Raw genomic sequence first — 14,090 nt, 5'->3', positions numbered from 1 at the left:
CAACTCATCATTACAACTTTTTTAAATTTCAACACAAAATATAATAAACAATTCAACTTTTTCAAATCCTAAAATAATAATAATAATAATAAATAATATTCTAACAATATTTTATTATCTCAACTCAACTCAATTCAACTCACTTCAACATCCAAACGCAACCTAAAACGGCGTGCTTTGAAAATATTTTCACTACTTGCGACATGATTTTGTTTGGTAATTACAATTCAGTCTCTCGATAGTTTCTAACGTCCTATACTTGGAAAATATGTTGTAAATTGTTGAATGAAGGTGCACAGTGCACATTATTAATACACCGGTATTGAAACTTTGAAAAGACTCCACAGTTTTATTTTATTTCATCCATTTTAACCTATTTCAAACCAAACAGAGAGCAGTTTAAAAAGGCAGTAAAAAAAAAAAAAAAAAACTTGTTAATGAAAATTTATATTTGTAAGTTGATATAAAAGGCTAAGGGAAATGTTAGGTACTGGCACTTTAGCGCACCTATCCAGTGGATGAAGTACACGTGGCGTTAGCTTTAGTTTTTTTATATTAAAAAGAAAAAAAATACAAAAAAAAAAAAAGAACTTGGTATCAAGAAGAAAGAGCTGAGAAGAATGACAAGGAATACCACACACTTTTATTACATTAGCAAACCAGAAGAAAAAACTATAAACTAGATCTATCCCTGTTTTCTTCCCCTCCCCCTCCCCTCTCATTCTTCCATGGTTGATTGTGCTTTACTAGTAATCGGTGAAGTCGGATTTACGGTTTTAAAAAAAAAAATTTGAATCTGATAAATCTTGGAGAAATTGAAGGTGAAATCTCCCGTTTTGAAAAAAAATCAAAATGGGATATAAGTTAATCTTACAAGTTCTCAGTTTAAAATCTTAGGTATATATATTTCAAGTTTTGTTTTATTCGCTTTCGAGGATTAGTAAATTATTACTGTAAAGATTATTTCAGTTTCTATAATTTCTACAAGTGTAAGCATCTTGTTGCCTGAACTTAATATTTAGATGATATTTTTACAAAATCATTCATGATTCTAGAATCTAAATTTTGTTGTCGCTGGAGACCCAGATTGAACAACCAATGAACTAACACTTAAACAAAGCATTTTAGAGAGAGAGAGAGAGAGAGATATTTGGACTTTTTTTTTTTTTTTGGGTTTTTGCGGGAGAGATTTTACAGGAGCTTCGTCTTCCTCTTTAATAGGGAGATTTTGAGGGAGAAATTTGTGGTTTTAGAAATTTGGGATTTTGGCAGGAGCTTCATCTTCCTCTTTAATGGGAAAGAAAATAACTTTCTGGTTCACATCATCTAAGAGGAGGGAGGGGTAAATGGAGAAGAAGAAAAAGGTGAACAGGAACTCTCATTAATGATTAAATCCAGCCCCATCCCACGTCATCGTCGGTGCCCATGGGTGCGCGATTTCGCCGTCAACAAGAATTTTCTGAAGATTAATCCTCCGAAGGCTGTATTTTCTCACTGTATATTTTACAGAGAGACGAAGGAGAGATGAAACATAACATATTATCTCTACCACTAAATCTTATTCCCAAATGAACTCAAGTTACTGGAGACCAAACACAGCCTTTATCACATGCAGCTACTGTCTAATGTAACGCTTTTTCAAAACCAGCAAACCATTACTCCAACTGCATTCACACCACATGAATTTCACAGCTATAAACCCTGAATTGGTGAAGAATTGAACTGACCAATCTTCCGAAGTTATGCGCCATGCACTTCCATTCCTCCAGATTAGGAATTCAACCTTTACTCAAACAAACCCATGATGTATGATGGCACAAGCCATTTGAAGTCATCTCCAGACAGTCTCATTAGCATCCGTGAAAATTGCATTGTGATGTTCTATAAGACACACAACCACCTCAATGGCACCAAAGTCAGTTGTCATACCATCATCCAAAGGAATGGGAGAGGATGCATCGATTGCTTCACCCTCCTCTGTATCCAAAAGGTTAACAAAAGAATAAGGATTTGTTGATTCAAAAAAAATAAAAATCACTTGGCATTATAAAATTTTTTTGTTAAAACAAAAGCTTGACAACTATCATCAGCAGTTACACCTAACAAATTAATATAAAAAACCTTCAACAATGTCATACTCAATGTTTTCTACTTTAGTCCAAATAGTCTCAGTTTGTGTTCACTGCAGGTCCCAAATAAATAAAAATTCATGGCCCAGTCTTGATGTGTAAAGAAGCTCAAATTAAGTAGTCATTTTAATCCAATACTTGATCTGATAACATCAGCAAAATGTTGTCATCCCAAATATGGCAACGGCCGTTAACATTCATGTGTGAAGCATATGAAACTAAGCCTGTTGCCCCCACAGATTTCATTCAATCTACTGAAGTCATAGACTGTGAGACGCAAGTGCCCACTAGCCTGGGCACAAAGTTGGTAGGCAAACTGTAAGAAATAGGACTACTCACCAGCAAGCATGTCCCATGCACTGTAACTGGGTGGGGGATCCATGTTCTTGGAAGAACCTTTGGACGGCTGACTCCAATATTTCCTATAGAACTCTGGTTTCCCTCCCTTCTGCCAAATAATGACAGGGGCCATTTCCATGGCAAGGCTTCGGGCATCCATCTGTAGAAGTTAACAACCATTACACCTACAGAACAACAATTTATACACTGTACAAAGTAGCTCATGCAGAAAGAAAAATAAAACTTAAAATAATAAAAAAAATTTGGACCAGATGGCCATCATAAATTAGATGAAGAAATCTGTAATCACATGAAAATAAAGGCTTCCAATATTGACAAACAACACAAAAAACCTACAGCATCTATCTCACAGTCAAAATGGAGGAGCAAGTTAACTATGACATAAGTCATGGTTATGATGAATTCCCTAACTGAACAAAGGCAATTAATAAGGGAATAGTTTTTTTTTTCCTTTTGACCATCAAATTGCTTTTTACCCATCAGTAATCCCAGGTAGGACACAAGCAAGTAGCACAATGCATATAGAAATATGGAGTACTTATTCATCAGAAACATGCTTGCATAAGTTGACATGGTACATTTCAAAGACAATTAATGAGCTTGAATAACATTTTCTCTCCGTACAAGCTCCTCTTTCTTTCTTTTACTCTGTTCCATCTTCTTTTTCCTGAAGTTTGGGGGTGATTCGTTAATGGCTTTAGTTTTATCTGAAGCCTAACGTATCACGGTGCATTAGATAGTTATCATTCGGTAAGGTTGTTACCCATGAAGTGCATCAGTATTGAGTCTAAAGTGTTTGAGGTGGCTGGGGATGGGAGGTACGTAAACATTACAGAGAGGGGATGGAAAGTTGTAAAAAATTTGAATTTGGGGTTGGGGACAGTACGTTGGTTCTCTAATGCATTGGAAGAGTGCTTGTTGTTAGAAGGAAAGGGTTTCTATACTGCTTATCGAGATGGGGACAAGGGATACATTGCTCAAAGGTGTTGTAACTCCAGGGGAGAATATATGGCGTTGGTGGAGTATGGTGGGGGGGGACGTCGAAATTTCATCTTCATCCCAGGTGACAAGGACCGAAAGGGCTGGAGAAAATTAGTGGAGGTGCTGAAGGAGGGCAGCAGTGGTGGTTCAAGGAGGTCGTTACCATTAACGACGACACAATATTCAAACCTTCCTTCGTATAGAGACATTTTACAGGGGGGCAGAGAGTTGGTGAGGACTAGAGACGGGAATAGTGCTGAAAAAGTAGACCTGTTGAAGTCAGGACCCATCACTTCGTTGAGGAATGCACAGTTGCGGGATGGAGGTGGCAGAGCAGTTGCTGGGATGAAAGAAGATAATCTGCTGCAAGTGCTGAGCGAGATGGAGACGCAGCTGGGAGAGCTGACTTATAGGGTGGAATTATTAAAATGATGCGTTGTGATTAATGAGAAGGAGGGTCTGAGTCTGGGCCAGGGGAGGATGAACTCAGCCCAGCCGAGTGAGCCCAAAGGGAAAGCTAAGCTCCTGGGCTGCGATGGGCCTCAGCCCACTAAGGCCCAACAGAGCGTTGGAGCCTTCTGGAGGAAGAGAAGCCCCCGTTCCCTGATGGAGGACGATGGCCCATCAGGGAATGGGGCCGAGCCACCGCCGGCGGTGAAGGGTCGGGCGACACCGGGGGAAGTTGCCGTGACGCCGATGGATGGCTCGTCGTCGGAATATGCTTTCTCGGAACATGGAGGAGGATTCTCTGCTGCCTCGTATGAACACGAAGACCCAAACAGTACTCAGACCTTTACGACGGAAACCATCGACGCACAGACAACGTCGCCGAAGCCATTGAAGACGTCTGCGAGTAATGAAAAGGTGGGGAGTTTCACCTTAGAGGAAGGAGAAATCTCGGGACAAAAAGGGTCGACAGTGGGCGAACCCTTGCCTTCTATACAGACACAGATAGTGTCGACTGATATGGTGGAGGCTATGGGTGGGTCAGACGAAGGGTTTTTGGGGCCGGAAGTGGAGAAAATGGTCACACCATTGGCGGGAGGAGACTCTGTAGATGGACAGGAGATGGGTACTAACTGCTTGGCTCTGGTTATGGACTCCGTGGGTAGTGAGGAAGAAAATTTGGGAAGCCCATCACCCTTACAGATGCTCCCACCGCTAATAGCACCTCAGGCATCAGATTGGGTACTAAAAAAAGTAAAGGAGCTTCATGGTTGGGTGGGAATCTCCTGTGTTGGGTATGAAGACCAATTCATGGCCCTTCTAATAGCCATGGAAGCGGGTAGATCCACAGTAACGAAGTCAGCGGTTAAAAAAGAAAGAGAGCTGAAACGGTTGCAATGCTCCATTAACTATGATAATAAAGAGGGTGTTTCGGGCAGAGATAGAACAAAAGGGAGGGACGCTTCTTCAGTTAATGAAGCCTAAAATAATGTCTTGGAATGTGAGAGGGATCAATGAAGTGAATAAAAGGTTACATATTAGATCCCTCCTCTGAAGTTGGAAAGTAGACATTGTTTGCCTACAAGAAACTAAGTTGGAAGTTATTTCTCTTTGCATCATTAGGAGCTTGTGGAGCTGTGTGCAAGTGGGATGGCATTACTTACCGTCCATTGGAGCATCCGGGGGTATATTAGTTATGTGGGACAAAAGAGTGGTGGAAAATAAGGAAAATTTCATGGGGGATTATGTGGTGGCATGTTCGTTTATGAATGTCATCGATGGCTATCAGTGGGCTTTTGCAGGCGTTTATGGGCCTAATCTTGATCGGTCTCGAAGCTTACTTTGGGATGAGTTGGCTGGTATTAGCAGTTTTTGGGACTTACCTTGGTGTATTGGAGGTGATTTTAATGTAACCCGTTTTCCGAGTGAGAGATCGGGTGGTGTGGGCTACAACCAACCTATGGTAGATTTTTCTAACTTCATTTCTGAGCAGAATTTACAAGATTTACCTCTTGCGGGCGGTTCCTTCACTTGGTCTAACAACCGAGATCTTCCATCTTGGTCAAGGATAGACAGATTTTTAATTTCAACGGATTGGGAGGCACACTACCCAGAGCTTATTCAGAAGAGACTACCCAGGTTGTGTTCAGATCATTTCCCTATTCTGTTGAATTGTGGGGCCATTAGAAGTGGTCCAAGACACTTCAAATTTGAGAACATGTGGTTGAAGTCAGAGGGGTTTCTGGACAGAATAAGACAATGGTGGTCTTCTTACCATTTCCATGGAACTGCTAGTTACAAGATGGCTTGCAAATTAAAGTCGTTGAAAAAAGACTTAAAGGAGTGGAATACACAAGAGTTCGGTAATGTGGAAAGCCAGAAATCGGTACTAATGGAGGAGCTTAAGGCTTTGGAAGGTGTGGAAGAGGTGAGGATTTTCTCTGAAATCAAGCGGGCCCGCAAATCCCAAGTGGTTGCGGACATTGAACGGCTATCTCTATTGGAAGAAATATCATGGCGTCAGAAATCACGGGTGTTATGGATGAAGGAAGGGGATAGAAGCACCAAGTTCTTTCACCAAGTGGCCAATTCACATAGGCGGAACAATGCGATAGATACCTTATTGATAGACGGGGTGGTCTCATCCAACCATTCCGAGATCTCAAACCACATTGTTCAGTTTTATGATACATTGCTTTCGGAACAATTTGAGTGGAGGCCGAGACTTGATGGGATGGCCTTTGATATTCTTGACCCACAGGTAGCGGAACGACTTGAAAGGCCTTTTGACGAGGTAGAGATCCGGCCGGTGATCAAGGGTATGGCGGGTGATAAAGCTCCAGGTCCGGATGGTTTTTCCATGGCTTTTTTTCAGACATGTTGGGATGTGCTTAAAGATGATATCATGGGGGTTTTTCAGGAATTTCATGGAAGCGGGCGGTTCGAGAAAAGTCTTAATGCTACTCTCTTAGTTCTTATTCCCAAAAAGCCAGGCGTGGAAGAAGTGAAAGATTTCCGCCCCATTAGTTTGGTGAGTGGTATGTACAAAATTTTTTCTAAAGTATTGGCAAACAGATTGAGTAAGGTGATGGAAAGATTAATTTCGAAGCCTCAAAAAGCATTTGTTCAAGGTAGGCAAATCCTTGATTCGGTACTGATAGCCAATGAATGTTTGGATAATCGAGTTAAAACCGAAGAGCCTGGAATCCTTTGCAAGTTAGACATGGAGAAAGCTTATGATCACGTCAACTGGAGTTTCTTGATTTATATGTTGGAGAGATGTGGCTTTGGTTCTAAATGGTGTTCTTGGATCCTTCATTGTATTTCCACAGCATGCTTTTCAGTATTGGTGAATGGGATGTCCAAAGGTTTTTTTAAAAGCTCACGAGGTTTGCGACAAGGAGACCCCCTTTCTCCCCTTCTATTTGTTTTTGTGATGGAAGCGTTCAGCAAGATGATTGGAGGGGCAGTAGAGGGAGGGTTCATATCAGGATTCTCAGTAGGAGAGACAAGTTCAGGTTCACTTAACATTTCCCACCTATTGTTTGCTGACGATACTCTAATATTTTGTGAAGCCAGACATGAGCAAATTCGAGCTGTAAGAGCTCTTCTATTATGCTTTGAAGCGGTGTCAGGTTTGAAGGTGAATTTGGCTAAATCAGAGATAGTGCCAGTGGGACATGTAACCAATGTGGAAAGTCTGGCGTCCATCCTGGAGTGCAAGATATCTCAGTTGCCTATGAAATATCTCGGTCTTCCGTTGGGGGCAGCATTCAAATCGATAGCTATTTGGGATGAAATAATAGAAAAAATGGAAAGGAAACTAGCTGGTTGGAAGAGGATGTACTTATCTAAAGGGGGCCGGTTAACTCTCATAAAAAGTACTCTTTCTAACTTACCAACATACTTCCTTTCACTATTTCCACTTCCCGCCAAGGTGGCTCATCGTATGGAGAAAATTCAACGTGATTTCTTATGGGGAGGGATCAAGGAAGAGTTTAAATATCACTTGGTGAAATGGGCTACAATTTGTACCCCCATTAAGGAAGGAGGTCTAGGTATACGGAACTTGAGAGCTTTTAACCAAGCTTTGCTTGGCAAATGGTTATGGAGATACCACCATGAACGGGAGGCCTTCTGGCGAACCGTCATTGCCTTGAAGCACGGGGAATCATGGGGAGGGTGGTGTTCCAATGAGGTGAGTGGCCCCCACGGAGTAGGGCTTTGGAAACATATCAGAAGAGGATGGGACATCTATGCAGCACACACTTGCTTCAAAGTCGGCAACGGTGTTAAGGTAAAATTTTGGCATGACTTATGGTGTGGTGATCGGGCACTCAAGGATGTATATCCAGGAGTCTACAGCTTAGCAAGACGGAAAGATGCATCCATTGCCGATCTACTTAGCTTTACAAATGGCTCATTCCAATGAAACCTTACTTTCAATAGAAATGCACAAGATTGGGAGATGGATGACATTTCGGCCTTCTTTGACCTTGTGTACTCCACTCGGATGTCGGGGGAAGGAGAAGACAAGTTATATTGGCGTCCCTCTAAGAAAGGAGTTTTCACGACCCGCTCGTTTTATCATTCCTTACATGTGCACAACTCAGTCCCATTCCCATGGAAGAGCATCTGGAAGACGAAGGCACCTCTAAAGGCAGCATTTTTTGTATGGACTGCCACGTGGGGAAAGATTCTTACCATAGATAACCTGAGGAAACGCGGCATCATAGTTATGAATTGGTGTTATATGTGTAAGAAGAGTGGTGAGTCCGTAGACCATCTCTTACTACATTGTGAGATTGTCAGGTCCTTTTGGTCCGAGGTCCTAGCACGGGTGGGGTTAGCATGGGTGATGCCAGAAAAAGTAAGTGAGTTTTTAGCCTCTTGGAGAGGTATTAGGGGCAACTCTCAAATTGCCTCCATATGGAAGATGCTACCTATTTGTCTATGGTGGTGCATTTGGGGGGAGCGGAACACAAGATGCTTTGAAGATCAAGAGAGATCAGTGGAAGAGCTTAGAACTTTGTTTTTTAATACTTTACTCCATTGGTCAATTGTAATTGATTTTCAGGGCAGGTCTTTTCACGATTTCCTTGTATCCCTAAGCTAGACTTAAATTTGCTCATGTATATGTCCCGTATACTTGGGCATCCTTTGTATCACTTTTGATCAATAAAATTTTGTTTACCGATCAAAAAAAAAAAAAAGTAACTTTCTTGAATTCTGTATAGATTGGCACAATTTTTTTGCAGAACCAACCAAAAGTCATAAATGTGCTTAATAAATTATGCTTTAACCGTTTCTAGTTCCTAACTAGGTGTAATCACATGTATCTTGGGCTATTCCTATTTCTATATCAATAAAATATCTTCTTACTTACCAAGAAAAAAATGATGCTTTAAATGTTTCCTTCAGACAAAGCCTTATCTCTATAAATAGGACTTTAATGCATAAAAAAGAGTGATAGAATAACCAACTAAATGATCCTATTGATGTTTGGAAAAAATACAAGACGTGATCCTCTATGAAGCGAGAAGTTCATATCTAATAATCTGATAAGATAATGCTTCATCCCACACCCCCAATTCACGGTTTTGTGTGTGTGTGTGTGTGTGAGAGAGAGAGAGAGAGAGATTTCATGCCTTGTTAAGAAATGACTTCTGGCTAACCCGGAGTAACAGAGCAGTGATAAATTCCAGGGTCGTGTAGTTTACACTAGGAAGCCTCTTAAGTATGTTTCTCATTGCATGTATACTAGAATGAGCGCCCCTAATTTCGTTATACAGCTCAGATGTAGTTAGTGGCTCAGGGAGGCTAGCTAGGTAGCATTTTGCTAGAGCTGCTACGTCAACTGGATTTACTCCCTCTGGTAACAGCGAATTAGAATCTGTAATCAAAGTCAATGGCGTTAGATTATAATATCATCCACATGGAATAAATGAAGACAAATGTGCAGATACCTTGATTATATATCGAAACCAAGTGTTGAATGACCTTTTTATCGCCCTCGGACTTAAAAAGGTCAGGTGAATTCAGTCCTTAAACAATCAGAACAATAAAACAAGTTACTCTCGGAATCCAGACAAAATTTAAAGTTTATGTATCTTCAGGAAAGTATAATTATAATCCAAATTCAATTACCAGATAATATAAGATAATCTGCACATTTGACCAAAACATAGGGAATGGGCCTGCTGGATTGTTGCCGCTGCACCGTGACCTCAATTGGAATGCCAAATACTATGAAAGAACAAATTTATAAATGGAGGCAATATCTGCCAGTATAAGAGTGCTAGTGTAGAACAATAATACAAAGCAACATGCAGTGCACTGGATATGCCAGCCACCACAATAATATAAAAGAATAACACAATAAACGAAAAATGTTAACTCCATGACAAAAGACTCCAATATTACGAAAAAGAGGAACCCTTGTTCACTATCTCAACTTGATCAAACGAACATAATGAACATCTCCTATACAATACATCTTTCTAGAAACAGTCAAATCAAGTTCAGCCAACAGGATGTAGAATGAAAGCTCAGCAAATATGTAGTAAGTTTTAAGTAACTTACCATCAGTGCTTGCGACTCCCTGCGGATGACCAAAACAACATAAGAAATTTGAAACTTAGTAGTGAAAAACAAAGTAAGGGGAATGAGAAGAGGAAATACTAGTTGCCTTGGACTCCTATACCTTCTGCCATCGTTCGATGTCAGTCAAGAGAGTCTTACTTCTTTGTGCGGTCTTCTTTGCAACCTGAAAGAAACTCGGCATATTGAGGTGTGTCAGTTATAATTATTTTTTGAATACAAACCTATAAGAAAGAAGATATTTTCTTGAATGCAAACCTATAAAAAGGAAGATGTTTTCTTGAAGACAGGCCAACTATAGGCCGCCGGAAACAAAGATGACCTTAGTTACAAAAATTCCATATCATACACAACATTGAATTTTGTAATGACATGTATTAGTATTAAACAAGTCAACCAAATTTTAAGATATGCAGAAGGGTATAGAAAGAAACGTTAAGACCTCCAATGCTTGAAAAAGTAGACAGATAACAAGTAGTCTTCAGTTATGTTCTCCCAAACTAATTCCTATGCATTCGAACCAATTTTAGAGATAGGGCATGATAAATTTTAGCCATATTGCATATGTAAAAATAGCTCCACAATTTTGACCACACACTTGTAACACAGAATAATGAATGAAGGAGTTTGATCTGGTCGCATAACTTTAGAATTTCATTTCTGACTTACATGTCCCAAATTATTGATCTCTTACATTCAGTGATGAATAACACTAATGACAGCTTGAGATGCAAAAATCAATTAGATATGCCTCTAAAATTCTTCACACCTCAAATAAAACAATGCCAGCACCTAGACTCGGTTTTAACTTTTACAATAATAAGTAGTCTTCACGACTTGAACAAGAAAATGATTACAAAATTTTTAACAAACAATATATATATATATATATATATTTTTTTTTATGAATAAAAATTTTATTGAGACAAGTAACATTAACAAACAATATAGTTTAAGTACCTAATAAGGTGTAAGGTACAAAGAACTGGCTCTTTAACTAAAATTACCTCTTCAACTTTTGTCTTCCCAACGACGACTTTGCCCTTTGTCTCCGTGACACCCTTCCTAAGCAATGTACCAGTGGAAGCAGCTGCACATATAAGACGTTCTTGAACAGCTTGTCTTGTCGATGGCTTCTGTAGAAGTGCCCATCGACTTTTCACCACCAAGCCAACACGTTCTGCCACATCAGTTAAGTTATCTTTTGCATCCTTTGAAACCTCCCCCACAAATGTCCCGGCTGATTGCCGGGCTTCTTTGAACTTTACACCTGCTTTAAAAACTTGAAGTTAGTATATAACCAAACAAGCAAATAAAGGTGGAATCTAAGAAAATTTGAGTACAACTATAAATGTGTGCATGTATATCAATTTCATACCCGAAGAAGAGAAGAAACCGCTAGCCTTCTCATGCAACTGAGGCGATGTGACGGACGGCATTGAACCAACTGCAATCACCAGAATCGAGCTCAAACAAGACTTCCAGATAAGCTTGTTCTGAATATGTAAATAACAATTGGCCGTACTATTTTCCGAGATTCAGTTTCTTTCTTTTTCAAATAGGAAATATTCATTAAAAAAAAAAAACCCTTTGGGCTTTGTTCGATCACGAAGGGGGAAAAATCATAGTTTTAGCAGGTCGATTTCGTTCATGTCACCGTCAGTTCATAATATTTCCTCAGCAACCATGCACGTGAGTTTGGTCACATACTACAACAATTAAAATCATAAAATTTTTACAGATATCTTCCCACCAATACTTCAACCACTCAAGATATCTCAATAAATAATGAATAGGGACCGAAAACAAGGAAATTATATGATACGGAATTTGTTCAGAATATCAAAGATTATGGTAGGAAACTTTTATCATGAAGATTTAAAAAATAAGAATTCCAGAGAAGTTGGTTCTCAATAATCATCAACAGTTAAAGAAACAAAGAAAATGAGAGAAACCCTAAATTTGAGAATAGAAAGAGATAAATTTACCTTGTATAACGACCGAATGGAGAAGCTGAAGCAAATTAGTGAGAGAGAGCTTCGGCAGGTTCCAGTTTAGAAAGCCCAGACGAGGTTAGAGAAAGAGAGAGAGAGTCATTCACCGAGGAATTTGGTCGATGGCCTGAACAATGAAATAAAGCCATGTGGGAGTTTCTGTGAGCCCGCGGATCGGCGTCCGTTCCCGTCCGGTGTATGGGGTTTTGTCTGGAACTTCCAACGACACTCTCTGCTGTTTTCACCCAGGTGATGAATGATGATGTTTCAGCCGCTTGTGAACGAACTGCCAAACAAAAAGTAAAAGCGAGCGAGAGAGAGAGAGAGAGAGCGAGCGAGAGAGACAGAGACAGTCAAACCTTAGGAAAGTACAACTTAATTCTCCGTCAATATCATGAACCTTGAAAATCCCTCTTCTCTGCCTATAACTGAATTTTAAATTTACATATATCGAAAATAATTTGGCTTTGACTGATCCTTGCATCGTTTTAATAAATAATGCTATATATTATATTTTAATATTTTTTTATTTTTTTATATAAAAAAATATATAATAAATAATAATAAAAAAATAAATACACCATAAGTAATAAATAGATAATAAAAAAGTAGAAACCTATCATTTATATTTTTTTAATACATTTAAATATATTTAAAAAATAAAAAAATATATATCAATACATTTAAAATCATTACCTTAATCATTAAGTAAAAATAAAAAAATTTGATCAGCAGTCAAATAGAGTGGGCAAAGTAGCCTTTTTCATATAAAATATATTACTTTTATTATTTTTAAATGATCTTTTATTTTTTAAGAGAAGAAATTTAAAAATTGATGGATAATACTAACTCTTTGTGGTGATTTGTGAATAAAAATAAGATGCGGATACTATGTATAAAATTTTCTATAATTTTTTATTGACAGGTGATCTAAACAACCCTAACCTCATTCAATACCAGTGAGTGGACCAAAATAAAAGAGAGATAAAAATAAATAATAAAAATAAAAAAGACCAAGTTGTAGTTAGACATGAATTCCGTAGTTGGTTTATACAAAGATGTCCTTTCTTGAATGTCCTAAAATAAGATCATACCACAGATGCAGTACCATGTGGCACGAAATCACACCAACTATTTTCTTGATTAATTATGGCAGATGCTAAAATTCATGGATGTGATTGAGAAGAAGTTTGAAGAGAAGTTTGAGCTTGTGTTCTATAATGACTATTTTGTGTAAGGAAAAATTTAGTTATAAGCGATTTTGCGTATTAATACGTGCATTTATTCAATATGATTGGTCAGAAAGTAGATTTTATTAAAAACAGTACTAATTTAAATTTAGAATATGAAGATAACAGTATTAGTATGTAGATTAGTATGTAAACTTACTTTTATATAGCTAAAATTCATGGATGTGATTGAGAAGAAGTTTGAACACATAATGGATGTTATTGAAGAGAAGTTTGAGCTTGTGTTCTATAATGACTATTTTGTAACCAACTTTCTCAATTTCTTGGAGGTTCTCTCACCCTCGTATTTGTAAAACCGAAGCTGCTGCATGTGTTATCTTTGATTTTATCGTAAAAGTAAACCTCCTCTGTTTTTTGGGTAAGTAATCCAAGCCCATTAGACGATGGACTTGTATCGCCAAGAAAGAAAGGCAATGGACCCATTCACCTTTCAGAACACCATATCAGAACGGACAAACTCTCACTCGCCTCACAACGCAATGGGCCATCATCAATCACCAATTCCCAAGACCTCCCATTCAAGGGGAGATCAAATCGGATGAAGTTATATAGGATCCAAGTTCCTAATAATTAGATCAAAATCTCTTATTTCATATATCTCATTCTCATTTTGAGTTCTTAAATTCGGAAATTAAATTGAATAATCTTTTTTTCTCTAATAACTTGTTATTCAAATGATACATTAGAGCGCATGAAATTTTCAATCCGAATTGTTTGTAATTCGAGTAATTTGTGAGATAAAGGTGGATTCCAATTGCTCGGGAAGTGTCCCATTTTAAAGTTGTATTTGGGTACACAATTATTCTCAAATCTTTTCAGACTACTTCATT

At 38.5% G+C, this 14,090-nt stretch overlaps 1 protein-coding gene across 2 annotated transcripts; it reads right to left on the bottom strand.

The window, feature by feature from the left end:
* Nucleotides 1–1,156: 1,156 nt before the first annotated feature.
* On the bottom strand, nt 1,157–12,404 carry LOC109002479 (uncharacterized Rho GTPase-activating protein At5g61530-like). Of its 2 annotated transcripts, XM_035693400.1 has the most exons (11): nt 12,370–12,385; nt 12,005–12,296; nt 11,395–11,463; nt 11,024–11,289; nt 10,120–10,182; nt 9,999–10,017; nt 9,564–9,662; nt 9,383–9,460; nt 9,065–9,309; nt 2,469–2,628; nt 1,157–1,977 (listed from the first exon to the last, which is right to left on the bottom strand). In XM_035693400.1, exons 3-11 carry the CDS (start codon nt 11,453–11,455, stop codon nt 1,832–1,834), a joined length of 1,137 nt encoding a protein of 378 aa, XP_035549293.1. In that variant the 5' UTR covers nt 11,456–11,463; nt 12,005–12,296; nt 12,370–12,385; the 3' UTR covers nt 1,157–1,831. The 2 variants fall into 2 exon arrangements, with proteins under 2 accessions (XP_035549293.1, XP_035549294.1); XM_035693401.1 differs by having other exon boundaries at nt 11,024–11,286; nt 12,005–12,404.
* Between the last annotated feature and the right edge of the window lie 1,686 nt (nt 12,405–14,090).

Source organism: Juglans regia, chromosome 8, assembly GCF_001411555.2.
Source record: "Juglans regia cultivar Chandler chromosome 8, Walnut 2.0, whole genome shotgun sequence".
Lineage (NCBI taxonomy): Eukaryota > Viridiplantae > Streptophyta > Magnoliopsida > Fagales > Juglandaceae > Juglans > Juglans regia.
The sequence above is the reverse complement of the archived record's forward strand: the minus strand, read 5'-3'. Positions and strand labels throughout refer to the sequence as shown.